This window comes from Parastagonospora nodorum (genome assembly GCF_000146915.1).
Source record: "Parastagonospora nodorum SN15 chromosome Unknown scaffold_17, whole genome shotgun sequence".
Taxonomy (NCBI): domain Eukaryota; kingdom Fungi; phylum Ascomycota; class Dothideomycetes; order Pleosporales; family Phaeosphaeriaceae; genus Parastagonospora; species Parastagonospora nodorum.
In genome coordinates this window covers 347151-370942 of record NW_001884565.1, presented here as the reverse complement: position 1 = coordinate 370942, position 23792 = coordinate 347151, and the positions used below count along the sequence as shown (strand labels likewise).

Genomic DNA, 23792 nt, shown 5'->3' with positions numbered 1-23792 from the left:
GTGAAGGAATTGCCAAGAAATTTAGGCGTGCAACGAGGGTAAAGGTGGTGAAAATTTGTTGGTATGATAGAGTAAGATCAAACTTTTCGTTAAAATGTCATCTCATTATCCCTCTTTGAGTACGTTGGTGTATGGTGACAGTTTGTAATGTGAAGAAAGTGGCTGTGTAGAAGTCGCCTTGATATGTCACATCAGCTGACCAGTCTGTCATTGGCCCGCTTGCAGTGCGGACTGCCTAATATCTACTGAGAACCTGCTGCAGCGCACATCCTTGGTATGCCGAGTTTGCCGGTTGTTCTTCGAGCTGGTGAATCGGCTCAATTTCGTCTCTAGCCCCAACGGACCGGCACAATTATCGTCAAGCTTGCTCATTTCTGGATTCCACCTCCATTGCAAACCGACTTCTCAGCTCTTGCAAGAAAGCCATCGAAGCATCGACACATGGCGAGTTCTGCCCAAAACACATGACCGACACATCCAGCTCCTTGACCGCATAGATCACTGCCATGTCTAGCCGACCATGCCTTCTCCATCCTTCAGCTGCGTCGTGATAAGCGAGACCTAGAGCTTCGCCTACTAGACCCTCTTCTTTCAGCAGCCTGATTAGTTCTAATGCTGCTCTTGGTACCGGAGACCTCCATAGTTGTCGCTTTTCAAATCGAATTCTGGCATTCAGCTTCGCCATACGTGCTCTGCGAACATCACTAGCCGCAGCATTGCTTCCACACGCCGCACAGGAACAAGCGAATCCGTATGCAGCGAGCTTCTCGGCGCGTTCATCTTTTGTTTGATAGGGTCGCTCGTAGCTCAGGTAGATCTGAGTGTCAGCCGGGATGTCGACGATGGCATGGACTGTAATGCGGCATATCCGGGAGTTCCAAGCAAAGCTAGCGTTTGGAACACATGCATGGTTGAAGCGCGCAGCTTGCGGACAGATCGAGGTTCGAGGTCCGGTTTGCCAGGCGTTGGAATTAAATATATCGATCACGCGGGCGTCGCCCTGAGAGTCTGAGTCCTGCGCATACAGGGCCAGATAATCATCCTGTTGGGGTTTGGTGGCGTTGTTGAAGGCAACGATGACAGCCGCGTTGCCCCGGGGTTCTCGTACGTTGAAGAGAGGTGTTTCGCTGAAGATGAGCGTGCCTGCAGGTATCAATGTTGTGGAAAAACACCCGAGACCTTGGCCAGGGGATGGGCGAACATTGTAGATGATACTCATCGATAGAGTTAAGACGTTGCTTTAGTCTTTTCGCGATTCATGTTTGTTGTGGTGTTGCCTGAAATTTGTGACAGGTACAGGGAAAAGCAGAGGTAAACAGTAAGCGCGTGTCGCAATAGGAGATCACAGGTGACGTCATATTCTTGGGCCGCGGTACTTTGCAGGAAGCAGGCCATCTGACCATGCGCGGGCTAAGGGTAGTAAATAGTAGAATAGGCAAGGCCTATTAACAACATTACCTTACATTTCATCGTTATGTATTAGAACCTAAATCCTAGATAGAAGACTAGCTACTCCTGGCATGAGGCGATTTGGTTCTAATCTCCTTAAGCCTCGCTCTCTTTCACACGACTGCTATGGCCTACAGCAGGAACTATCCACCGCTCGGCAAATGGCACTGTATTCGACGAGAGAAACATTACAAGCCGGCAAGGTATCATCGAGTATCAGCGATCCAGAACATACGTTCTATAATTACACATCTGGTAGATGGTTGTAAGCAGCTAATGAGCCTTGACATTTCCGTACTTGAATTGATAGGTCGAAACCACCGCAGGTACAACGAGCGTTTGCGTCTCTCTGAAAAGCGACGTTATTTTGACATCCATGAGCTCTGTCAGGCTGCTGCTAAGTCTGTCGGTCGTTCCACTGATGACATCGCTACCTTCGCAAAAATTGCTGAAGGTGGTTCATACCGTGTCTTTCAAGCGACATTTCAAGATAGGATGGATGTGATTGTGCGACTTCCATACCCTTCCACAGTACCTCGAGAATATGGTATTGTCAGTGAGGTCGCTACAATGGAATATCTACGTCTGCATGGTGTTCCAATCCCGAAGGTCTTCGACTGGAGTTCATCGACGGACAATCCAGTCCGGTCTGAATATATCATCATGGAAAAGGTTCAGGGTAAGGAATTAGAACATACTTGGTATACGATGACGGCAAAGGAGAGAATGGCTGTCGTGGGGAAGATTGTCGACATAGAGAGGATGTTATTTGCGATACGCTTTCCTGCCAGTGGCAGCATATATTTCAAAGAATCTGTGGGTAAACGAACTACTGCAATTGACCTGTCCTTGGCTGTCAATCGTGGCAAAACGGATAGGTTTTGCATTGGGCCTTCCACGGAATTCCTTTGGTGGTATCAAAGGCGAGATGAACTGGCCGTCAATCGAGGACCTTGTAAGAAACCCTTACTCCGTATTCTGTTCGCTTTGATTAACTGGAATAATATAGGGGAAACGCCCAAGGAGCTGTTGGAGGCAGTTGGTCATAGAGAATTGGCCTGGTTGCAAAAGTTCGGCAAGCAACGTTTCCCCCGCGAACCGCTCTATAGAGAATTCTACGGCCGTCAAGAAGTCGACCCGCAAGTGCAAATAGACGGCTTAAATGATTACCTCAAGGTTGCTCCCCACATTGTTCCCGAAGATCCGGAGTTATGTCAACCAACGATCCGTCACCCAGATCTCTCACCTAACAACATCTTCGTCTCTGAATCTTGCGACATTACTGGAGTGATCGACTGGCAACACAGCACCATACTTCCGATGTTTCTGCAAGCCAAGATCCCTAAGCATTTTCAAAACTATGGAGATGACGATTCGGAGAATTTCCGACGTCCAGAGCTGCCTGCGAATTTCGATTCTTTGGAGGAGAGCGAGAAGGCAAATGAGTTAGAGCTCTATCGCCGACGACAGCTCCACTATTTCTACCTGGGATTTACCAGTACCAACAACAAGCCCCATTTTCATGCAATGGGAAAACACAACCTCATTGTACGAAACCGACTCTATGACACTGCTGGCAGACCGTGGGAAGGCGACAACACATCACTCAAAGCGGAACTAGTACAAACATCGAATTACTGGCCCGATGTTGCTACTTCAGCAATGAAAGAAGCCAACTTTCCCGTCAAGTATCCCGATGCAGATGTCACATACTGCCTCGAGATTGACGCAAAGTAGAAGAATGCTGATGCACAAATGCAGCAATTGCGCGACTTCATTGGAGTCAATATTGACGGATGGATGCCGACGGAACTCTACGAAGAGGCGAGGGAGAAAGAACGATATATCAAACAGCAAATGCTGGAAGCTGCGGAGACGGAGGACGAGCGGAAGGAGTTGGAGGAACATTGGCCCTTCCAGGATCACGAAGAGTTGGATTAAGGTGGCCAAAGGTCGATGTCACAGTACTGACCTTGCAAGTAATCCTATCGTCCAGCAGGCACGAATGTAGTTTTTGAGATGTCGTATGATCGATAAGGTGCAACTCTATTAGAGTTAGGGCATGCTATCTCTTAGCCTGCGCATAGATAGATAACCTGCAACCATGGTATTTTGTATCTAGAAAGGAGCAAGAGCTGAAATCAAGACAATCTACACTGCTATGAGCACTGTGGTGAAGAAGTTTGACAAGGTCGAAACAGCCAATCATGCGGAAGACCCTTTGGCGTTAGTGGAGGCGGAAAGACCCCGCTAGATCAACGCAAGGGATAGACTTCCAAACCTCAACCTCCCAGAAGTGGCATTACTCGCGCAACACCAAAGAAGAACACATTTCAAGATGAGGAACCCTCTGATCAGACTCGAGTGCGGTAAGAGTGTTCAAATGCGCATTCGAGGAATTCAATTGACAGTATACAGGCGTGAACAGCTACGACTGGGGTGCGCTACCCCACGATTTATGATCCGTCTCAGCGCAATGCTGAAGCGACCCAGGCAAAGTCGGCAAAACCTCTGCTGCCGCAAAGTTCCACGCGGCTACAGCCTCAGACTTCTCGATTGAAGAGGAGAAGCCGTATGCTGAGGTATGACATGGTCCGACTGCATTGGTGACATCGCTGAGCATCTTAGCTATGGATGGGCACTCACCCCTCGCTCCCCTCCAAGGACCTCGAAACCAAGCGAAGCCTCCTCGATCTCGTCCAGGAAAACCAGGCTCTCCTGTCACCTGAAATCGCCCAGAAGTATGAGAACAGGCTGCCGTTCTTGTTCAAGGTTTTGTCCATCAACAAGGCTCTGAGCATCCAGGCGCACCCAAACAAGAAGCTTGCCGAGCAGCTACATGCGAAGGACCCCAAGAACTACCCAGGTACACTTTCTCTACATAGCAGGGTGACACATGGCTGACAACACGTTCAGATGACAATCCACAAGCCCGAGATGACCATCGCGGTCACTCCCTTCGATGGCCTCTGCGGCTTCCGTCCCCTCGCCGAGATCGCACACTTCCATCAAGACCGTCCCCTCCCTCCGCACCCTCGTCGGCGAAGAAGAAGCCGCCAACTTCGAAAACACCATCAAGGGCAAGGAAACCTCAGACAAGGAGGAGGATGTCAAGGCCAACAAGAAAGCCCTCCAGTCCGCCTTCACAAAGGTCATGAACACAGACAAGTCCGCCCTCGCCTCTGCTCTCCAAAGACCTCATTGCGGCCTCGCCGAATCCGAGGGCGCAGACTTCGCCGGCTCCGGCTGGCCCCTCCAACACCGGCAAAGAACTCTCCAGAACTCTCGACTCCTCTCGCCTCAACTCCCAGTTCCCAGACGACATCGGCCTGTTCGTCCAGTTCTTCCTCAACTACGTCACCCTCGACATCGGCGAGGCCATGTTCCTCAAGGCCGACGACATCCACGCCTATCTCTCTGGCGACATCATCGAATGCATGGCGTCGTCGGACAACGTCGTGCGCGCAGGCTTCACGCCCAAGTTCAAGGACGTCGACACCCTCACCGACATGCTGACGTACTCGTACGCCCCAATCGCAGAGCAGAAAATGGAACCCACGGATTACCCACATGTCAGGCACAATGCCAAGGCGTATAGTTCCAGCTCCAGTAGCTTGTTGTACAACCCTCCGATTCCTGAGTTTGCGGTGGTAAGGACGGCGTTGAACAAGGAGGGCGCGAAGGCGACGTTTGACCCGATTGATGGGCCGAGTATCGTGCTGTGCACGAAGGGCAAGGGCACGATCAGTGTTGGAAATAAAGAGGAGCGCATTGAGGAGGGGTATGTGTTCTTTGTGGGCGCGACAGCCGAGGTGGTGGTTACGAGTGAGACGGATGCGGATGATGGAGAGGGGCTGGTTACGTTTAAAGCTTTTTGTGAGATTGAGGAGGGCAAGGAGAAGTTGTAAGTCGGGACGAGGAGGCATATAAAAAAGTATCTCCTAGAAAAATGACTTGATGCCATTACGAATCTCCTCATCTATATTCTTCATCTATCTGGTATCTTCCCCAACTCCTTCACCATCTAATACATACCTCTTCAAAATTCATCTTGAATCCCTGCCTTCTTCTCCTCCACCAGCCTCTCCGCATTAACCTTCCACCACCACCCATGCGTCTCCTCGTCGCTCCTCTCCCCCTCCTTCTCCTGCCACGGCTTCGGACTCAGGATATAATGCACATTGCGCACCTCCTCGTCGCGCCAAAGCACCTTGTGCGAGAACGTCCGCAGCGTCTTCAGCGCATTGTACGTATACGGCAGCGGGACCCACCTACCGCGAAACAGATCGCCCAGCAGGCTCTGGTCCGCGAAATCGTACGCCATGACAGTCGGATCAGACAGGCGCGCGAGGATCAAATCGTACACGGCAGCGCTGGGATTGACGACCTGCAGGCCGCCGTTGGGCATGCCTAGACCAAAGTCCGAGGGGGCGCCGGTGATTTGCGCGTTCTCGGGATCGTCGTGCTGGCTGGTAAATCCGCAATTGCTCGGGACCCAATCTTTCGGATAATGCGCTTTGTTCAGCGGATTGCATACGCATGCATGGCTGGCTGCAAACACCCTTTCTCCCTTGCCTGCGAGCTCCGGACTGTCGAGCGGCAGGTCCATCAGGTCGTCCATGTTGCGCAGGACGAGCATGTCGGAGTCGAGCTGGACAACGCGGTCATATTCGGTCAGGCCAAAGGGCGTGAGTTTGGACCAGCAGTCGTAGAAGCGCGGGTCGTTGGAGTAATCCTTGGAGACGCTGGGGAGCAGGTATTTGACGTGTTGCTTGGGGATGGAGCGCGCATCGAGGGCGGCATGGCCCTCGGCGGGGAAGGTGTCGGTGTAGAGCGCGATGAGCGGATACTTGGTGCCGTGCTTTTTGAGCGAGTAGTCGAGCGTGAGGAGGCCGGTGAGGTAGTCGGTGTTGGTTATGAGGGTTGTCCATACTGGAGGTAGGGTTAGCTGCTTTCATCTCGACTTGCTTCAGAAGAGCAATGTGGGGGTGAATAGTACCTCTCTTAGGCTTCGCGCCCGAGTCTGTGGTGGTGGCTGCCATGGTTTCTTGTCCCTGTCAATGTGGGTGTAAGAACGTGAACCGCACCATTGCGGCCCTTCCGCTCGCAAAACTACATGAGCCAGTACTATTCCTGGTAGACTACGCGCAACAGGTAAGGTAAGGTAGGATGGGAGGGGTAAGTTGCCCTGCAAAAAAGACGCCATCTGGACCCTGGCCGATTTCGCTTCCACGTCGAGATCGTCATCATCCCACGCTCGCGGAGACTTGCGCGTTTCCGACCATAGTTTGAGCGCGCATCAGCATGGGTTGTCGATTTTCTGACTTTGTTTTGTGCTGAGATTATCCTGTAGCTTTCACGATACTTCCTCGATTCGCGCGATTCGAGACGGCATGATTTGGACGTCGAAGGATAAGCACAGGAGACAATTATGTCTGCTACGGTCATGAAGACGGGCGAGAAGCCTGCTGCGAGCGCGGTCGTGGATCCTGCAGAGCCGCACAACAAGCCCAAGTACTACCGAGGATTTGTTGCGGGCGTGTTCAGCGGCATTGCGAAGCTCTCAGGTGAGCAGAGAATTGTCAGAAAAAGATTCGCTGGCTAACAAATTCAGTCGGCCATCCATTCGATACAGTCAAAGTACGGTTACAGACGACCGATAAGTCGCATTTTCGAGGGCCATTGGACTGTTTGCTGCAGACGGTCAGGAAGGAGGGAGTGAGTGGACTATACAAGGGTGCTTCACCGCCGTTGGTGGGATGGATGTTCATGGACTCGATGTAGGAAGAACGGCTGCGGTGGGCTGGCAGATGATTAACAACCAACAGCATGCTCGGCTCCCTCAGCGTATACCGCCGCGTCCTCAACGACAACTTCTTCAACCCTCGAACATCGTATCGCGGCGAGCAAGGCAAACTCCCTGTGATCGGGCACGCTGCAGCAGGAACACTCGCGGGCTGGACAGTGTCGTTCATCGCCGCACCCGTCGAGCACGTCAAGGCACGCCTGCAAATACAGTACGCGGCCAACAAGTCGCAGCGACTGTACAGCGGGCCAATTGACTGCCTGTCGAAGATATATCGGGGTCACGGCTTCCGCGGAGTGTACCACGGCCTCAGCGCCACACTCCTTTTCCGCACGTTCTTCTGCTTCTGGTGGGGCACGTACGACCTCTTCACACGGCAATTGCAAAAGCACACGAACCTCTCGACGCCGGCGGTGAACTTCTGGGCCGGGGGTTTGTCGGCGCAGATCTTCTGGATTACGAGTTATCCGTCAGACGTGATCAAGCAGCGTATAATGACCGACCCTCTCGGACCGGAAAGAAGGTTCCCAAGGTGGAGAGATGCGGCGAGGACGGTGTATAGAGAGAATGGGTGGAAGGGTTACTGGCGAGGGTTTGTGCCGTGTTTCCTGAGAGCCTTCCCGGCCAACGCTATGGCGCTCGTTGCATTCGAAGGCGTTATGAGGAGTTTGCCCGAGTAGGCTTACACGCCTTGCCAGCAGCAAATGACCATGTACAATACTTTTGTCGCGTTTAAGCGTACCTGATACCAATCTCCAATGATCGATGACCGATTAGGTTCGGAACAAAACAACAAACATGTTTCTCCGCGCGAACCCTGCTCTGCTCGCCAGGAATATTGCAGCAGATCCGCTACGTCATGAACGTTTTTTGGACAGGGCGACAACGACTGGATGCGCTAAAGAGAGAAAAAAGCAATCTCCGTTCTTGACAGCGAAGCACTCCGGACAATTTGCCGGGTTGGACTCGGTTGGCGATGGAGGATGAGCAATTCTATTGGCCGCATCTACCACATTGGCGAAGGGGACGTTTGTTGCCACGCTCAGGAGTAGGGTAGCTCCGCGTACCTGCATACGAGTTAGATTGCGGGTCTGCATCGCCGTGGTACATGAGCCCAGTGCACTACAGCATTAGCTACATGAGTGGTGCAGCACGTCGTGCAGCTGTACGCGCATGCGCGATTCCTGAGGCCAATCTCGTGTAAATTGGAAACCTTCTCTCGAGAACCCCTTTTCTGGCACCGCGGACAAGGCGCATGTGGGAGATTGTGGAGAGTTGCGATGCAGCTGTCATGGCCTAGCGAGCGTTTTGCATGTTTGAGAACTAGTGAGGGGAGTGCACGGTTCGCCGATCTGGGACCTGGTTGTTTCACCCTTTCCTTGCGCATTTCGCTTGGTTGTCCATCTTATATCGCCTTCGACAATCAAAACCCTCCGGACGCCCACCGCCCTGCTGAGGAACGTGCTGTAATATACACTTCCGAAATAATCACACGTTGTCATCAGTCCCCGACCCACCTCGCCGACCACCAGCCTCACGTGAGTGCTGATAGCAGGAGTTACAAACACCCAATTGCCGCGTGCCTGCCGACGACTGCGAAACAAACACCACCGACGACGAGTAATACTGCCATTGAGCGCCATTAGCGAACATTCGACACGATGGGTGCCTCAATATCCAAGATGATGAACAAGATCTTCGGATCCAAGGAGATGCGGCTATTGATGCTGGGCCTTGATGCCGCCGGAAAGACCAGTACGCCGTGCCTCGATCTCATCGAGTGAGCACGCCCATGCTAACGTCCCCTCCAGCAATTCTCTACAAGCTCAAGCTCGACCAGGACGTCACCACTATCCCCACCGTCGGCTTCAACGTCGAGACCGTCACCTACAAGAACACAAAGTTCAACGTCTGGGATGTCGGCGGCCAGGACAAGATCCGTCCGCTGTGGAGACACTACTTCTCTGGTATGTTGGGTCGCGACGGCACGGTACCGGGTAGGCGAGCACGTGCGCATGATGCATTGCGGATAGCTCCCACCCCGATACTGGCCTGACGTTGTTATACGAGAGACCTCATATTGACTTTGTGCAGGAACCCAGGGCCTTATCTTCGTCATTGACTCCAACGACCGCGACCGCATCGACGAGGCGAAGACGGAGCTCACGCGAATCATCCAGGACAGGGAAATGAAGGATGCGCTTCTGCTGGTGTTTGCGAACAAGCAGGATCTGAACGGAGGTGCGTGAGAACGATACCCTCTCATTGAGATGCAACTGACAACAATCCAGCGATGCGACCACAAGAAGTCTCAGACCGCCTCGAGTTAGGGAAGATTGCCAAGGACCATGTATGGAAAGTCGAGCCCAGCTGCGCGACAACAGGCGAGGGCATCTTTGAGGGATTGGTATGTTGTCATCCAATCAACCACATGACTGATCACACGGCTAACACACCCCAGGCATGGCTATCCAACAACGTCAAACTCCCCGCTGGCAGCAAATAAACCACCCATCCCGTATCTCTCCCACTCCACCGAAACGACTGCATGCGCATATCTGGCTTCCTGCATATACCCGGCTCCCTATTATAATGCCCTCCCTTCACATTACCGCCGTATTCCCTTCTAATAAAACGAGCCACGAGTGCTCCTTTTCTTCGCTTCAATTTCCACGTCCCGCTGGGCTGCGATACCCCCTCCCCTCAGACTGTCTATAACTGTAACATTGGCCCCGTGTAGATCTACTTGTGCTGGAATGGGATGGCATGGGGGGTTTTTTCTTTGCACATGCTACTATTGTGTTTATAGCACAAGGGGGGCACGCAACTTGGGGGAGTAGCTTATTTTATTTGGTTTAGACGATTGTATGCATGTGTATGAGCTTTTTGGACACGCTTTTTTTGACTTCGATATGCTGTTTCTGATGGGCTGATATGTTTAGGGAAGGCAGGTTCGATGCCGAGCACGTGCTGTTTGATGTGCGCAGGTGCAGGCAGATGCAAGACAAACATAGCCGTTGTTCCTCATCTCGATCCCTGCCTGACTGCACGTACTCGCACATCCACCAATACCAACTCCACCATTTCTCTCACTTTTGACAGATATTATATTACTGTATCACACTATCTCACACAGTTTCGACGCACCGCTCACTTTGGCTTCGTAACGCACGTTCACTTCAACACCAGCCTGCCCGATTCAGGTCAGTGCAAGTTGTTTGTGTTGAGTTTGGTCTCAGACATTGTTCGAGTTGTTTGGTGTTTGTGACAAAGCCAAGTGTGGTGGGAGGGTATATTAGATGAGGCTGAGCGCTGATAACTCACTTCAGACAACACTCGCTTCCTTGCATGGTTTCCGAATATCCTCAAAGATCAAACACATAGTCCAAAATGTCTGGTCGTGGTCAAGGTAATCAGCGTGGCGGAGGTCGCGGTGGTGCGAGAGGCGGCAGAGGTGGTATGCCAAATGGCAATGCTTCGAATGGCAATCATGGTACGTCGAATGCACAACATGCTTCACGTATACTAACATCACGCCAGCACCGAAGCCTCCCCAGCCTCAACTCGAGCAGCAGTTCGAGAGCATGAGTCTGACAGGGAAGCTCGCCGTCGACGGCAGCCCGCTCGTCATGGACTCGCCTGTGCATATACCCAGGCCGAACCCCATGCCTGGCAACAAGGTCGATCCAAAAGCATTCCAGGACATACAAAAGGGTCTCAAGGCTTCAGGGCTGCAAGCTGAGTTTCCTCTGCGTCAGGGCCTCGCCAATCCCACTACCACAGTCTACACCAATCACTTCGCCATCAAGCTCGACCCTGTGACACCACTGTATGAGTACATCATCACAGGTCTGCCATCAAGGGTGGGCAATCGCACTACCAGGAAACTGATCTCTGAGGCGATCGACGACATCGACTGCATGAAAAACAACAGGGACAAGTTTGTGATCGACTACAAGCTCATGAGGCTCGTTTCCTGGGTTGACATAGATATTCCCTCAATGTACGGCTCGGCGCGTACATCGGAGTGGAGGGATCCTGTCCTTGTCACTTTTGAACGACTTGGTAAGGTCAACACAGACTTGTTGATACAGTATTCGGCTGGCAAATTGGCGCCGACAGCAGTATGTATATCGCTCTTTAATCCAGATCAAGACGCTAAACTCAGCACAGGAAGTCGAGGAGGAAGTGAAACGAGTCAGCGGGGTGCTGAACATGGTCGTCTCGACATCGCTTTCGAGAGGCTCCTTCTCCTTGAAAGCGAACAAGTTCTTCGTCACTGGCGGACACAACAATCTCAGCCCATCGTTGTGCACTATACGCGGGTACTATTACTCGATCCGTCCTGCTATGGGACAGATCGTGCTAGAATGTAAGTCTCGCATCTCATATCTGACACTTACACACGAGCTAATGTCTCTTGCAAGTGAGCGGCTGCACCAGCGCCTTCTACAAGCCCATCTTGGTGAGCGACTTCCTCCAAGACACGACAACCTTCAAATATCAGAGTGAACGTCTGGCCAAGCTCCGCAACCTGCGTGTACAGTTGACGTACGATCCCGTCCACAGTGGTACTAAGCCGAGATCGGCGGCAGCGACGATTGAAGCTCGAATCAAGACTATCGCAGGTACTGGTCTACCAGTGTCAGAACAAAAGTTCACACTGAAAGGCCGGGATGGAAAGCCAGACACAAAAATCACCGTGCAGTCGCATTTTGAGCGAAGTAAGTTGCGCATCCCTCACCCCCCACATTATGTTGAACTGACAATATCAGCCTACCAATCTCCTCCACTAAATCCCAAAATGCCTGCAATAAATTGCGGTACTGATACTGCTCCAAAGTGGTATCTCCCAGAAAAGCTTCAGATTCTTCCGTACCAGATCCACAAGCGCAAAGTACCAGAAGCTCTTACCTCCGAAATGCTCGACATTGCGCTGCATCATCCGGACACTACTCGGGCACTTATTGAGCATGAAGGCCTTGCCAAATTGGGCCTTAGGCCGGGAGAGAGCTTAAAGCCTTTCGTAAGTCAGTTCATGTATTGTCCCAAGAAGCTTACTGACCTCGGTAGCCTGCGTTCCCAGCTATCAAGATTGACTCAAGAATGCTGCAAGTCCCAGCCACGACCTTGAATCCCCCAAAGCCTTTGTACGGCAAGGGATCTGCAAGCGTGTCGAATGGAAGTTGGAATTTGCGCGATGTCAAATTCTTGACGACGTTTCCGAAAATCGCATTCAAGGTCTTCATGATCGCCATACCCGATGGATCTCATAGCGCTATAAAGGGCCCAGAAATCTTGCACGAAACATTCAAAGGGTTCCAGGATGTGATGCAAAGATCATACTCCACTGCTACAATTCAATGTGTGGGCATGTGCCCTGACCCTCAGTTTGACCGGGGTGAGGCAGAAGCCCGCATCTCCATGGAAAAAGCGAAGGACAAGGGCGCCAACTTCGTCATGCTCTTCCTGGAGAAAGAAAATACGCCAGCGTATTCAGTCTTCAAGTATCTTGCTGATTGCATGTATGGGATGCACTCATTATGCGTCGTGTACAAAGGGAAACCCTTCAGTCCTCAATACTGGGGGAATATCGCAATGAAAATGAACCTCAAAGCTGGTGGCATCAACCATTCCGTCGATGGAGTGGAGCAGATCATGAAGGACACTTTGGTGCTTGGAGCGTGAGTTGTCAACGCCGCTTGAGGATCGCTGCTAATCTATTTCGCAGCGACTGTACACACCCAGAATCAAATTCTCTAGCTGGAACGCCATCTATCGCAGCCATTGTCGGTTCTGTCGACGCGAAAGGCGGCAAGTTCCTTGGATCTATGCGCCTTCAGCCGCGTCTTATCGCTTGCGAAGACATCCAAGACGTGGAGAGCATGGTCGTTGAACGACTCATGGCCTGGTTCATGGCCAACAAGCGCACTCTACCTAAGAACATTCTCTATTACAGAGATGGTGTGAGCGACACGTAAGTACCTACCACGAGCCTGTAAAGACTCGGCTAACCCTGTGTACAGTCAATACTCTCAGGTCAAGGACAGGGAGCTCCCACAAATCCGCAAAGCCTTTGCCGCTTTCGCGAAGAAGTTGGGTCTCATGCAGGTCCCTAAGTTCAAATTGACGGCCTACGTTGTGGCAAAGCGCCATCATGTCCGAATGTTCCCGCTCGCTGCGGATGCGGCGCCGAAGAACGGCAACTGCAGGCCGGGTACTGTCGTAGACAGCGGGATCACAAGTCCCTACTTTGGAGACTTCTACATGCAGTCGCACAATGGGCTCATCGGCACGGCTAGATCGGCGCATTACTTCCCGCTCGTCAATGAGATGGGTTTGACGGACGTGCAGATACAACTATTTGTAAGTGCATCATTACCATCGTGCAAGCGAACGAGGCTGATGATCATATAGACCCACAGGCTCTGCTACACGTATGTCCGAGCATCGATGGGAGTGTCATACGCACCCCCAGCTTTCTATGCAGATCGCCTATGCGATAGAGGCCGGTGAGTCCATCTACTCATCACCCACAAAGACAGAAACTAATATGCCACACAGCTGCTATCTCCGCAAATTCTTCGCCCCTCCCCCATCCTACAATCCGCTCAGTCAATTCGAGGCCAACCTCACCCGCGAAAAGAGAATCGCGCGCGAAGCACAGTTCACGTCGAAGCGCGTCACCAAGAACGTGAACGGCAAGACTTGGACGCAGAAGTCGGAGCTGGAACACATTCAGGAGGAGCTGGACAAGGAAGCTGTTGCGGATACACTCAAGCAGATGACTTTTGACAAGGCGAAGGAGATGTTCTACAAGGGTGGTGACAGGAAGAATCCTTGGCATGAGAATGTCGCGGGGACGATGTTTTGGATGTAGGATGGAGCTGGTGTGGTCTTTCGTTTGTTTTGTGCTCAGGGTATGGGGTATGGGATGTGGAGTTGTTGTTTAGCTATTGTATTGGACAGGGTAGCTGGTTAGATGCAATCTGCTTGTTCGGATGATATTCTCGTTGTTTACCATTGCGCTTCAAGGTCAATTAGTTCACAGTTTGGATTTGCGATGTCCAAGCTGTTTTCTTGGGGTGTTAGGTGAGCGAGAAGACTACAGCTTAATCAAGCAAAGTTTTGCTAACCATCTCAGGGTACATTTGAAGGCCGAGAAGGGTGATGAGCTGAAGATGGCGGTGTTGCAATTTTTCCGGGTACCGGTCTTCGAGGTCCCTGAACAGGTTTGAGTTGTTATGCATCCTGTGCATTCTATGGCTGATATGGTCGTCAGTGTTTTGCGGCGTTATTTTGCTTACGATTTGATGTGCTTCCCATCTCTACATGCTTGATTACTTTTTTTGGTTTGTTTCAAGGTCAAGCGATTCGCGGATTGGATTGTTGGAGTCGAGTTAGCGTGGTTTGCGTGGGTGTTTTGATCTTTGAGTTTGTTATGGGGCGAGTTGATTGGTACTTGAGCTGGAGAGGAGGGAAAGCTTTGCTTTCAAGCGAATTTGAATGTGATTGATTGTATTGGATTTGGTGGATTGATTGGGTAAAGCTGGTGGCTTGCGTCAAGCAGCAAGTCTTTTTTCCATGGGATTCACAAAGAATTGGCTTTTCCATAGTCTCGCGTAAGTAAAAATATTACTTTCCGAGTACGCAAAGCTTTGCTAACAATTTAATATGGTTCGACTCGACATGGCATCAAGCTAGATGCACAGCAAGCTTGACTCGAAGGCGTATATTAAGGAACCTGGAATGGACAGAGAGACAGCACCATCACATCTTCTCTCGACAGAATGGCTCCAAAAGGGAAGAACAAAGGTGGCGGAGGAAAGAAGAAGGCCAAGGGCAACCAAACTGCGCCAGGTGAACTCTCGACGCAACAAAAGGCCAACATCACGCATAATTTCGATTACTACAGCAAGAGAGTTGATGCTAAGCAGCAGTATTGGAAGAATAGTGTTGGTACAAATCAGACTGATGCAGCTAATGCATTCTGGGAGGAGCTCAAGCAGCAGCACGAAGCGTCTCAGCCATCTCCTCCCGCCGCGCCTGGTACTCCACAGGTATCCGATGGTATGCAAGCGCAAGGCTTTCTACCGCAATCGATCGGGTCTATTCCAGCTATGACATCAGGTACAGCTCCGAACCGTCTTGCGCCTCCTGGGAATGCCAATCTCATGTCGTCACCACGTTCTACGACAGCTGAAGATTCGCAGAAAGGTCTCGCGTCGGATCTAGAGAGTCTGAGCTTGGATAGAGAAGGAGATGATAGCGGTCCAGAGCTAAAAGAGCAAGATGAGAGCGGTACAGAGCTCGAAGAGCAGGTTAAGGGCGATGCCACGGGCGAGGGACTTGTCAACAACGAAGACACTTCTCGAGCCATGGCACCAGCGGCGGGCCCTATTCTTCATGCATCGGACGGCATAGCACACTTGATTGACATCATGGATGTTGGACCGAACTTGGACCAGACTCGGAAGGCAAAAGGCGCCAAATTTCCCATCCGAACTGACTTCCAGAACACTACCACAAATGTCTTCACCAACCACTTCGAGGTAACAATTGATGATCACGCCACGTTCCATGAGTTCCAGGTCGTCGGTATCCCCGAAGGACGTTCCAAGAGAATGAACAAGATGTTCATGGATACTGTTATCGAAAAGTCGCCTGTACTGCATGGAAACCAAGACTTCTTCGCTACAGACAGCGTGAAGACTATCATAGCGTGGAAAGACCTGAGGGAAGATCTCAATGCTGCAGGATCAGGTAATGGGGATGGGGAAGGATGGCACCTCCTCAATGTGCAAGATGGCAACGATGGAGCAGTCGCCCATCTATATCTTCGCCATGTTCGAGTCGTTGACACTGCAGGGTCTGAAACGTTATGTCGCGTCTGAGCCGCCCTCTGACGATTGGAATCCTATGGGCTGGAACGAGAGCACTACCATGGATGCTCTGAACATTGTCGTATCGAAGTGTTTTGGCACAGGAATTGTTCGAACAGTCGCAAACAAGTTCTTTGTCGAGGCCAGGTTGGAGCCCATTGGGCACGTCTCCGCTGTGCACCATCCGGGGCTACTACTTCTCGACACGACCTGGTATGGGGAAAGTTCTCCTGAACGTCAACGCGTGTACGAGCGCTTTCTTTCGACCGATTCTGCTCAGCGAGCTCATGGCGGGAAAAACGATTTTTGGCCGAGACTACCCAAGCATGCTCACTGGACTCCGAGTCTACATTGACTACGAACGAGGCTCAACGAAGGACGGAAAGGCATCATCGGTCAACAACGAAGAGTCTCGTATTAAGAGAATATGTGCGCTTGGTCTGCCCTGCAACACCCAGACCTTCTCCCTCAAGAAGCGTGATGATGCCGGAAATGATCTAACAGAGCAGTCGATCACCATCAAGGATTATCTCGAGAGCGAGTATGACATCAAGCTGGGAAATCCCGAACTGGATGCAGTCAACCTTGGAAGCCAGCAAAGACCATCTTGGTTCGCTCCTGAGAAACTGGTCATCATGCCGTATCAGGTCTACCGACGTGCAGTCCCTAGCAGACTGACATCAGATATGCTCAGAATCGCATGCAACGGCCCACGTCGCAATCGCGAGCTGATAGAAGGAGAAGGTATGAGCAAGTTGCTCCTACAACCAGGAGCAGCCATCGCTGGAGTAAGTTCCCATTCAAAATTTTATTTTATCATGACTAATAGCAGCAGCGTCGTGACCTACCTCTCACGATTAGCAAGAGCATGCTGAAGGTCGATTGTTCACAACTCCCGTACCCGAAGATCCGCTACGGAGACCAATCCTACAACATCAAACCGGCCGATGCGAAGTGGAACTTGGGCGACAAACAATTCCTGAGTACTAAAAACCACGAGCGCACTGTCTCATACACAGTTTTGCACGAAAGAAGCGTCGATGCCACTCACATTGATCAGATTCGGCAGAACTTCGAAGTACAGCTCACGAAGTTGAAAGTGGGCAACGCCACGCACTTGGGTACACATCAGCTGTCGACAAATGTGAAAGGCCTGCAATCCGGGCTTCGGAAAGCTCAACAACAGAAGGTTGACCTGGTCATACTGGTGCTCAGGTCGAAGGACCAGGAGGTCTACTCGAATTTCAAATATCTGGCCGACCGTGTGTTTGGAATTCCCAGTATCGTCATGGTAACGGCAAGTAATTTCAGAGGAGGAGCGTGGAACGTTACTGGATTGGACCAGTACATTGGAAACATCATGATGAAAGCTAATCTCAAGTTGGGCGGCATCAACCACTCTGCGGAGTCTGACAGAGGGAACATAAAGAATCATCTGGAAAACACTTTGGTACTAGGCTCAGATGTGACCCACCCGTCGAACGGCAGTCTTTTTGGATGTCCTTCTGTGGCGGCCCTTGTTGGTTCCGTGGACAACACTGGCGGTTGTTTCCTAGGGTCGTTGAGGTTGCAGGATCAAGGCAGCAAAGAGGTATGCTGCTCAACTTAGTCCTTTCTTCGTCACTAACAGCACCAGATGATTGATGACTTGAAGTCCATGGTCGTTGACCGGCTCTGGGACTGGTTCTCCCTCAACAAGCGCAAGCATCCCAAAAACATTCTCTACTACCGCGATGGTGTAGGAGACTCACAGTTCGAAGAAGTTAGGAACAAGGAGCTTGTAGACATTCGCGATGGATATGATCAGTTCGTCAAGGAGGTGCGAAAAGCATCATTTGGACGTGATATCGAGGACCCACCGCCTCTAAAGTTGACTGCAGTTGTGTGCACCAAGAGACATCACACGCGCTTCTACCCTAACAAGCCAGCCGATATGCAGACCAACGCTCAAAACAACTGCAAGGCAGGGACGTTGGTAGAACAATCTGTTACCAACCCATACTTCACCGACTTCTACCTGCAATCGCACAACGGCATCAAAGGCACAGCTAAGCCAGCGCATTACTTCGTTCTGGTCAACGAGATGGAAATCGGAGTCTCAGATCTGCAGCATCTGGTAAGTGCCTCGAGTTCGCCGCTACTTGTCGCGATGAACATACTAACATCAGCGAAACAGACTTACAACCTCTGCCTCTCCTACGTCCGCGCAACAATGGGCGTCTCCTACGCAGCTCCCGCATATTATGCAGACAGGCTGTGCGAAAGGGCCCGCTGCTACTTGCGCGACTTCTTCGTGCCTCAGCAATCCATGCGCGAGGAAGTTGAGGCTCAGCGTCGTCAATTCGAGAAGTCGAAGGGTATTCGGCCACCAAAAGACATGGATAACATGAGCTTTTCGCAAAAGGAGCAAGAGAGAGCCAGAGTGAAGCAAGTCAAGGAGGAAATTGACGGGATTTTGAGGAAAATGAAGAGGACCAGCGCGCAGAGTAGGTTGGACGCAAGAAGTCAGGAGCAAGATTATTGCGAGGAGAAGTGTGAGGCGCTGCGGAAGACGATGTACTGGATGTGAGTTTCGAACTGATGATGGAGGGGAGCTTCTGCGATTCTTGTTTTACTTTTTTTTCTTCCTGTGTTCTTGATATTGTGCCTGCTTTAGTCTGTTATTTCTGCTAGTTCTGACTTTTTAAGAGGTCGATGCTTTTTCATTCAATTCCACTCGTCGTGAAAAACGCGCGCCATGGCTCAACATCGAAGAACCCCTTTGACAAAACCTTTTTCTTAAACGTACCATTCTATAGCGCGGCTGTGGCTACGGTCTCATTGGCCGTGGCACATATGACCGCGCACATGAGCAATAGATTACTCGATGACACATACCAGATTCACGGAAGCTTCCCGAAGCACAATTTCTTCGAGCTGCCTTGTTTGTGTCTTATATATGCTAGACACTTTCTTTTGTTATGTGCCATTGTTTGTGTTCTTTTCTAATAAAACTGTTTCAAAAAAATTCATTATCTTGGAGCACGGAAATCGATGTGTGCAATTGGGCGCCCCTTCAACGGTTGCTGTCTCAGTGACATAAGCTTCTTCCGGCCACCATGAAGTACACAATCTGCTACTCTCTATGCTCCACCCCCGCATGGGTAAGGAAGTGCTCACAAATCATTTCCAGGTGTCAGTCCTCCCAGTAGCGATCTTATACGAATATCGAATTACTGGCATTTCTCCCAATGAAAAGCGCGCTACGAAGAGACGCTATATCGAGACAGCTATCCAGAACACATCATTCCTAAGGGACAACCGCAAAAGCTTTGCAACTGACTACTTCGACACCATCATATCCTGGGTCGATCTCCACAGTCTTGGAGCTGGCCCGAAGGTTGGTGCGTATGACGAGAGTATCACGGACTCGGCAGATGAACGGCGTCTGATTGATGTGGTTGATCGCGATGTCACGTCTCACCTGAACCTTCGACTGAGCGCGCCTATGGATCTCGCAGCATTTCGGAGCTGCGTAGGAAGCAGCCATGACAATCCCGCCGCGTACAATCCTGAGCGTACCAGGGCCAATCTGTAAGCAGTCAAAACATAAAACAAGGACAATCCTAAAGTTCAATCATCATAATGCATTTGGATGTACTGATCCATGTTGAATACCCGCCCAAAGACCAACCATGTCGTTTTCGACGCCCTGAGGCTAACCTTGTATAACACCAACCTCAACCCGCTGAAATGCGTCGACAAGAATGTAATGATACCGGTGACGCCGTGCATGCTGACCGTAGCCAAAGCTATGCGCCCAATGTACGATCCGTGCTTCGCCTATCTCCACTGACCCTGACTTAGCTTCAGCAAGCCCTCAACACAACCTGCCTCTTCAGCAGACCCTAAACTCCGCCCGCTCATATCATCACCACCCATAAACGACCTCAGCTCGTCGTCTTGCTCAGGGTCGGTGATGCCCTTGCCCTTCTCACGCGCTAACAGCGCACCGAAACTTGCAGTCTGCGACATGACATCGGTGTTCTCACCCAAGATCTGGCGAGCTCGACGAGCGGCTGGAGGTGTAGAGATTTGGTAACGGCGTTGTGATGGAGTAACGTCGGGTTCCCAGTTCTCCTTGTCGCTTTCCGTCTGTGGAAACTCGTCGGATTCGGTATCGTCGCCTCCCTTCTTATAGTCTTTGGTCGAGAATCGCCCGTTGATGGTGGATGCGCGCTGTATGGAGCTGCGTGACTTCTTCACGCCTGAACTGCTGAGGCCTTTGTGGGAACTGTGGCGCGATATGATGGGTGTGTTCTGACGCGCCTGGTTCTGCGCCAGGATCTTCCTGTTCGCCCGCAGTATGCCAATGGCATCCGCTGCACTTCCGCTGCCCTCTTGCTCGGCACGTGTTGTGAGGCTCGTTGTCGACCGACTGTCTGGGTCACACCAAAATTCCCATGCTCGTGAATCCCTGCTTCTTCCAATATTCGACGATGTCCGGGGTATCTTAGGGCTGGGCTCTCCGCGCGCAGCTGCTAGTCGATCGTTCAATCCCGCTGCACTGTAGCTTCGTCGAAGGCCTGCAGCAGCCCGGGAAAAGGCCGCAGGGCTGGTCTTGATGTGCGGAGGGGAGGGAGTCTTGTCGAGGTCTGTAACGATGCGCGCAGTACCATCCTCGTTTGTCCGAAGTCGCACGAAGGAGTGGGTGCGTTTGAGCGGACGCGCAGATGAGACTGAAGAAGGTGCTGCGGGCAGCGGCGACGATTCTATAGGTTTCGCGGGTGCATTCGGGAATGTGATTACTTCAGGCGCGTAGTCCTCGCTGTGTCGTACGAATGAGGCACTGCGTCTGTTGGAAATCCATGACGTGCGCGCCTGAGACGCGCCCTGTGATGATGGTGCTGTTTGTTGTGTGTTGCTTGCCTCGTTCGGCACAGTAGCAGTGGTTTCTGGATCAACTGATGCTTCTACTGTCGATTCAGTCGCAGCCTGAGACTCGATGGTGGTAGGCGCGAGGTCGTCTTCGGGACGCGATTCTGGAATGGTTTCGTCTGAGGTGAGTTCAGGCGTTACTGGGCGATCCGACTTGAGGCCACTTTCCACGCCCTGCGCTAACGGCTCGTTCTCAAGGTCGCGGACGTGAGCCTCTTCTTCCATGGGCGGGTCGGACATATTGGAGGATGAAGACATGAGAGATGCCGAGGACGAAGGTTCCAGTGGTCGTGAGCGACGTCTGTCGTTCTGCCTGCGATTCTGAAACCAGATCTGTAATGGGGGCATTAAGGTTAGTGCTGGCGCGCACACTCGTGACCAGGGAAAATCGCTGCATACCTGAACTTCTTTCTCTCCAAGCGCGACTTTGGAGATGATCTCGAGACGCGCTGCCTTATCAGGCTTCGGATTTTTCAGGTATTCCGCTTTGAGGATGTCTTCGTCTTCTTTGCTGTGATGACGTGGTCAGTGGGTGGGATGCGGATGGTGGGGTGTGCTGGCGGAGTCGAGCCGGGCACGTGCTGGCCTAGCTATCGACAAGGAACGCGTCGCGAGCATACCGTATCAACGTGGTCGCGATGGAAAGGCAAAATAATCAAAGTTCAACATACCTCGTGCGGCGTCTTCTCTGTCTAGCAATAGCCTTGTTGTCCACGTCTGGAGGCATCTTGTTTGCCACGGTTTCTTGCGAGTGCACGAGAAATGCAAGAGCGCCTGGGGTGCTGGGGACATCACGCCTGCCAATCGCGGATTGAGCAGGCGAGGTAAATGAAGGAAGAGGCGATGAATTAGACATGACGGGCGTATCCTCGAGTTGCCAGAAGTATTGTAGAGATCAGAAGACAATTGACATCCAGGTTCTGAGGTGGAAGAATATGGGACGCAAGTATTGTGGCCGGTAGGCGCGTCGCGTACCTTTGGGTCACGGGAGCACGGGCTACCAATGTCGTGCATGTGGCCCATGCACAGTTCCTTGAAACGGGAGAGTTCTTTTAGTGAGGCACCTAATGAAAACTTGCAGATATAGCCATTGCATAACAGAACAATCGAAGAGCAACACCGCGAGTTTGAAGTGCAATTTGGCTACTTTGTACACGTCAATGTATGAGTCTTACATGCCCAGGTGTATGCTGCTGAAGTATGACGTGTACATGGCTCTGTCGAATGTCTAGTTGATTCAGACTTCTCAAACTTCCTCTGTAAGATGATCGATGAATTCGTTGTTATGCTACGCAAAGGACGTCGAGAATACAATATGGAGCGCGACTTGACGCCAACCCGATGCCGCACAGGTAGAGTTACGAGCACGCGCTCGCCTCCTAGACAGCATTGACTTATCCAGCCACGTTCGCGCGGCTACGTGCATGACACCAGCATCTTTTGAGCTTTAACGCCACCCAAGTCTATTCGCGCAATCGGTGCATCAGCATTCGAACGCCTAGTGACCTTGCCTCTGCGCATACTCATAGTCGTGCCATGTTGACTTGCAAGGCTGTTATGGATTTAGGGATTGCAATCAACACGTGATCAAACGCGTCAACACGTGATCCCATCCTAGTCCCGTTGCGACAAGCGCTGATTTGCTCTGCATGGACCACCTCCCCGCAGATTCGTGTTGCATCTGTCTGTGGGCTGCTATCATCTCAGAGCTTTCGATTGACCTTGCGCGTTATGGTCTACACCTTTCTCCCACCTCGACCACTGATCTCGTCACGCTCAAGAAGCAGCAGCTAGGCAGCGATTTTGCCAAGTGCGGAGAACAAAGTCCAGCCGTCGATCTGCAATCATCGGCGCCGACGACAGTGAGATGAGCTGAAAACCTACACCCTTAAGATGACCGCTACACCCCGCGCTTATGCAAAAGTCTGCTTGCCGGACATCTGACGGTCTGCATAATGCCAGGCGAATTGAGACGTAAGTTCAGAGCAGACCTGCAGCAAACCCCGCCGCTACCGGTGAGCACACGTCTGCTCGTCCAAGGCAGAAGTTACCTATGAAAGAGCTGGGATTTTGCGGCTCTTAAGCTGCCAAAGAAGCACCGAATGAGTCGGAATTGAGCACATGCGATGTCAACTATCCGCGCTGGTGCCGCAGGGGAACCGGTCAACCCATCCATGTCATGGTAATACCCTGGGATGAAAGAATGTGCGTGGGGAAACGCGTACGACTCATTCTTCACGGCCGCAAGCACACTCATTTCCTAGTCCTCCCATCCTAGTAGGCGCACGTGCACACGGTCACTTGAGTGACGGTGGATGCTGTGACGCCCTAGTACATACACCGGTTTTTGGCCCCATTTCCCTATCTTGTCATCGTAATGCCAGAGGAATGATTGGCGATACTTTTGCTCAGCCAATCTCCAGCTCTACGCTGCGAGTCATCCTGCTGGCCCTGCGCGACTATCTTTCACGTCAGCCACTCGCTCGACCTCATGCAGCCAATACTGCGGCCTGAACCCCCGTAGGAAGCAGGAGGCTCTGTAGCGTCTACTTCCCGCCCTACGGTTAGAAGTACGCCGTAGGGCTGTAGCCCTATGACTTACCACGGCGCGATTCGCCATGTAAGAGCAAAGTCACATGCAGCTTTGGCGTACATTACGGCGCATTGTCCTCTGTGATGGAGCTGGACCCCACCGTTGGAACTTCCTGTATATTGCCCATTGGCCAGTCCTGCATCAC

The 23792-nt window shown here is 51.7% G+C and overlaps 12 protein-coding genes across 12 annotated transcripts; 8 read left to right on the top strand and 4 right to left on the bottom strand.

The window, feature by feature from the left end:
- Window positions 1–71: 71 nt before the first annotated feature.
- On the bottom strand, window positions 72–1203 carry SNOG_10552 (hypothetical protein; the record flags this gene model as incomplete). Its single annotated transcript, XM_001800768.1, has 2 exons — window positions 72–1143; window positions 1173–1203. 2 exons carry the CDS (start codon window positions 1201–1203, stop codon window positions 359–361), a joined length of 816 nt encoding a protein of 271 aa, XP_001800820.1. The 3' UTR covers window positions 72–358.
- Window positions 1204–2112: 909 nt separating this feature from the next.
- SNOG_10551 (hypothetical protein) lies at window positions 2113–3390 on the top strand (the record flags this gene model as incomplete). The annotated part of the gene is made up of 3 exons (XM_001800767.1): window positions 2113–2404; window positions 2459–3153; window positions 3211–3390. 3 exons carry the CDS (start codon window positions 2113–2115, stop codon window positions 3388–3390), a joined length of 1167 nt encoding a protein of 388 aa, XP_001800819.1.
- Window positions 3391–3770: 380 nt separating this feature from the next.
- Window positions 3771–5426, top strand: SNOG_10550 (hypothetical protein). The gene is made up of 5 exons (XM_001800766.1): window positions 3771–3818; window positions 3868–3888; window positions 3943–4031; window positions 4078–4315; window positions 4366–5426. Exons 1-5 carry the CDS (start codon window positions 3788–3790, stop codon window positions 4605–4607), a joined length of 621 nt encoding a protein of 206 aa, XP_001800818.1. The 5' UTR covers window positions 3771–3787; the 3' UTR covers window positions 4608–5426.
- Window positions 5427–5488: 62 nt separating this feature from the next.
- On the bottom strand, window positions 5489–6516 carry SNOG_10549 (hypothetical protein; the record flags this gene model as incomplete). Its single annotated transcript, XM_001800765.1, has 2 exons — window positions 6449–6516; window positions 5489–6381 (listed from the first exon to the last, which is right to left on the bottom strand). Exons 1-2 carry the CDS (start codon window positions 6489–6491, stop codon window positions 5489–5491), a joined length of 936 nt encoding a protein of 311 aa, XP_001800817.1. The 5' UTR covers window positions 6492–6516.
- A 364-nt stretch (window positions 6517–6880) lies between these two features.
- SNOG_10548 (hypothetical protein) lies at window positions 6881–7817 on the top strand (the record flags this gene model as incomplete). The annotated part of the gene is made up of 4 exons (XM_001800764.1): window positions 6881–7030; window positions 7150–7229; window positions 7278–7687; window positions 7744–7817. 4 exons carry the CDS (start codon window positions 6881–6883, stop codon window positions 7815–7817), a joined length of 714 nt encoding a protein of 237 aa, XP_001800816.1.
- Window positions 7818–8916: 1099 nt separating this feature from the next.
- On the top strand, window positions 8917–9761 carry SNOG_10547 (hypothetical protein; the record flags this gene model as incomplete). The annotated part of the gene is made up of 5 exons (XM_001800763.1): window positions 8917–9010; window positions 9067–9252; window positions 9350–9496; window positions 9571–9662; window positions 9717–9761. The coding sequence occupies 5 exons, from the start codon at window positions 8917–8919 to the stop codon at window positions 9759–9761; spliced, it is 564 nt and encodes a 187-aa protein (XP_001800815.1).
- Window positions 9762–10727: 966 nt separating this feature from the next.
- On the top strand, window positions 10728–14135 carry SNOG_10546 (hypothetical protein; the record flags this gene model as incomplete). The annotated part of the gene is made up of 8 exons (XM_001800762.1): window positions 10728–10748; window positions 10813–11379; window positions 11405–11565; window positions 11699–11979; window positions 12342–12776; window positions 13019–13232; window positions 13282–13621; window positions 13746–14135. The coding sequence occupies 8 exons, from the start codon at window positions 10728–10730 to the stop codon at window positions 14133–14135; spliced, it is 2409 nt and encodes an 802-aa protein (XP_001800814.1).
- A 183-nt stretch (window positions 14136–14318) lies between these two features.
- On the top strand, window positions 14319–14493 carry SNOG_10545 (hypothetical protein; the record flags this gene model as incomplete). Its single annotated transcript, XM_001800761.1, has 2 exons — window positions 14319–14347; window positions 14400–14493. 2 exons carry the CDS (start codon window positions 14319–14321, stop codon window positions 14491–14493), a joined length of 123 nt encoding a protein of 40 aa, XP_001800813.1.
- A 552-nt stretch (window positions 14494–15045) lies between these two features.
- Window positions 15046–18706, top strand: SNOG_10544 (hypothetical protein; the record flags this gene model as incomplete). The annotated part of the gene is made up of 7 exons (XM_001800760.1): window positions 15046–15325; window positions 15455–15975; window positions 16013–16350; window positions 16418–16925; window positions 16973–17728; window positions 17768–18253; window positions 18314–18706. 7 exons carry the CDS (start codon window positions 15046–15048, stop codon window positions 18704–18706), a joined length of 3282 nt encoding a protein of 1093 aa, XP_001800812.1.
- Window positions 18707–19235: 529 nt separating this feature from the next.
- SNOG_10543 (hypothetical protein) lies at window positions 19236–19714 on the top strand (the record flags this gene model as incomplete). Its single annotated transcript, XM_001800759.1, has 2 exons — window positions 19236–19280; window positions 19310–19714. 2 exons carry the CDS (start codon window positions 19236–19238, stop codon window positions 19712–19714), a joined length of 450 nt encoding a protein of 149 aa, XP_001800811.1.
- Window positions 19715–19959: 245 nt separating this feature from the next.
- SNOG_10542 (hypothetical protein) lies at window positions 19960–21910 on the bottom strand (the record flags this gene model as incomplete). The annotated part of the gene is made up of 3 exons (XM_001800758.1): window positions 19960–21387; window positions 21454–21565; window positions 21726–21910. 3 exons carry the CDS (start codon window positions 21908–21910, stop codon window positions 19960–19962), a joined length of 1725 nt encoding a protein of 574 aa, XP_001800810.1.
- A 1552-nt stretch (window positions 21911–23462) lies between these two features.
- Window positions 23463–23709, bottom strand: SNOG_10541 (hypothetical protein; the record flags this gene model as incomplete). Its single annotated transcript, XM_001800757.1, has 2 exons — window positions 23463–23505; window positions 23657–23709. The coding sequence occupies 2 exons, from the start codon at window positions 23707–23709 to the stop codon at window positions 23463–23465; spliced, it is 96 nt and encodes a 31-aa protein (XP_001800809.1).
- Between the last annotated feature and the right edge of the window lie 83 nt (window positions 23710–23792).

Bases quoted from the DNA above. Each gene is read 5' to 3' on its own strand.
- SNOG_10550 (XM_001800766.1), top strand. From the start codon at position 3,788: ATGAGGAACCCTCTGATCAGACTCGAGTGCG. The intron at 3,819-3,867 runs GTAAGAGTGTTC...GACAGTATACAG, and splicing joins TCTGATCAGACTCGAGTGCG to GCGTGAACAGCTACGACTGG. The intron at 4,032-4,077 runs GTATGACATGGT...TGAGCATCTTAG, and splicing joins AGGAGAAGCCGTATGCTGAG to CTATGGATGGGCACTCACCC.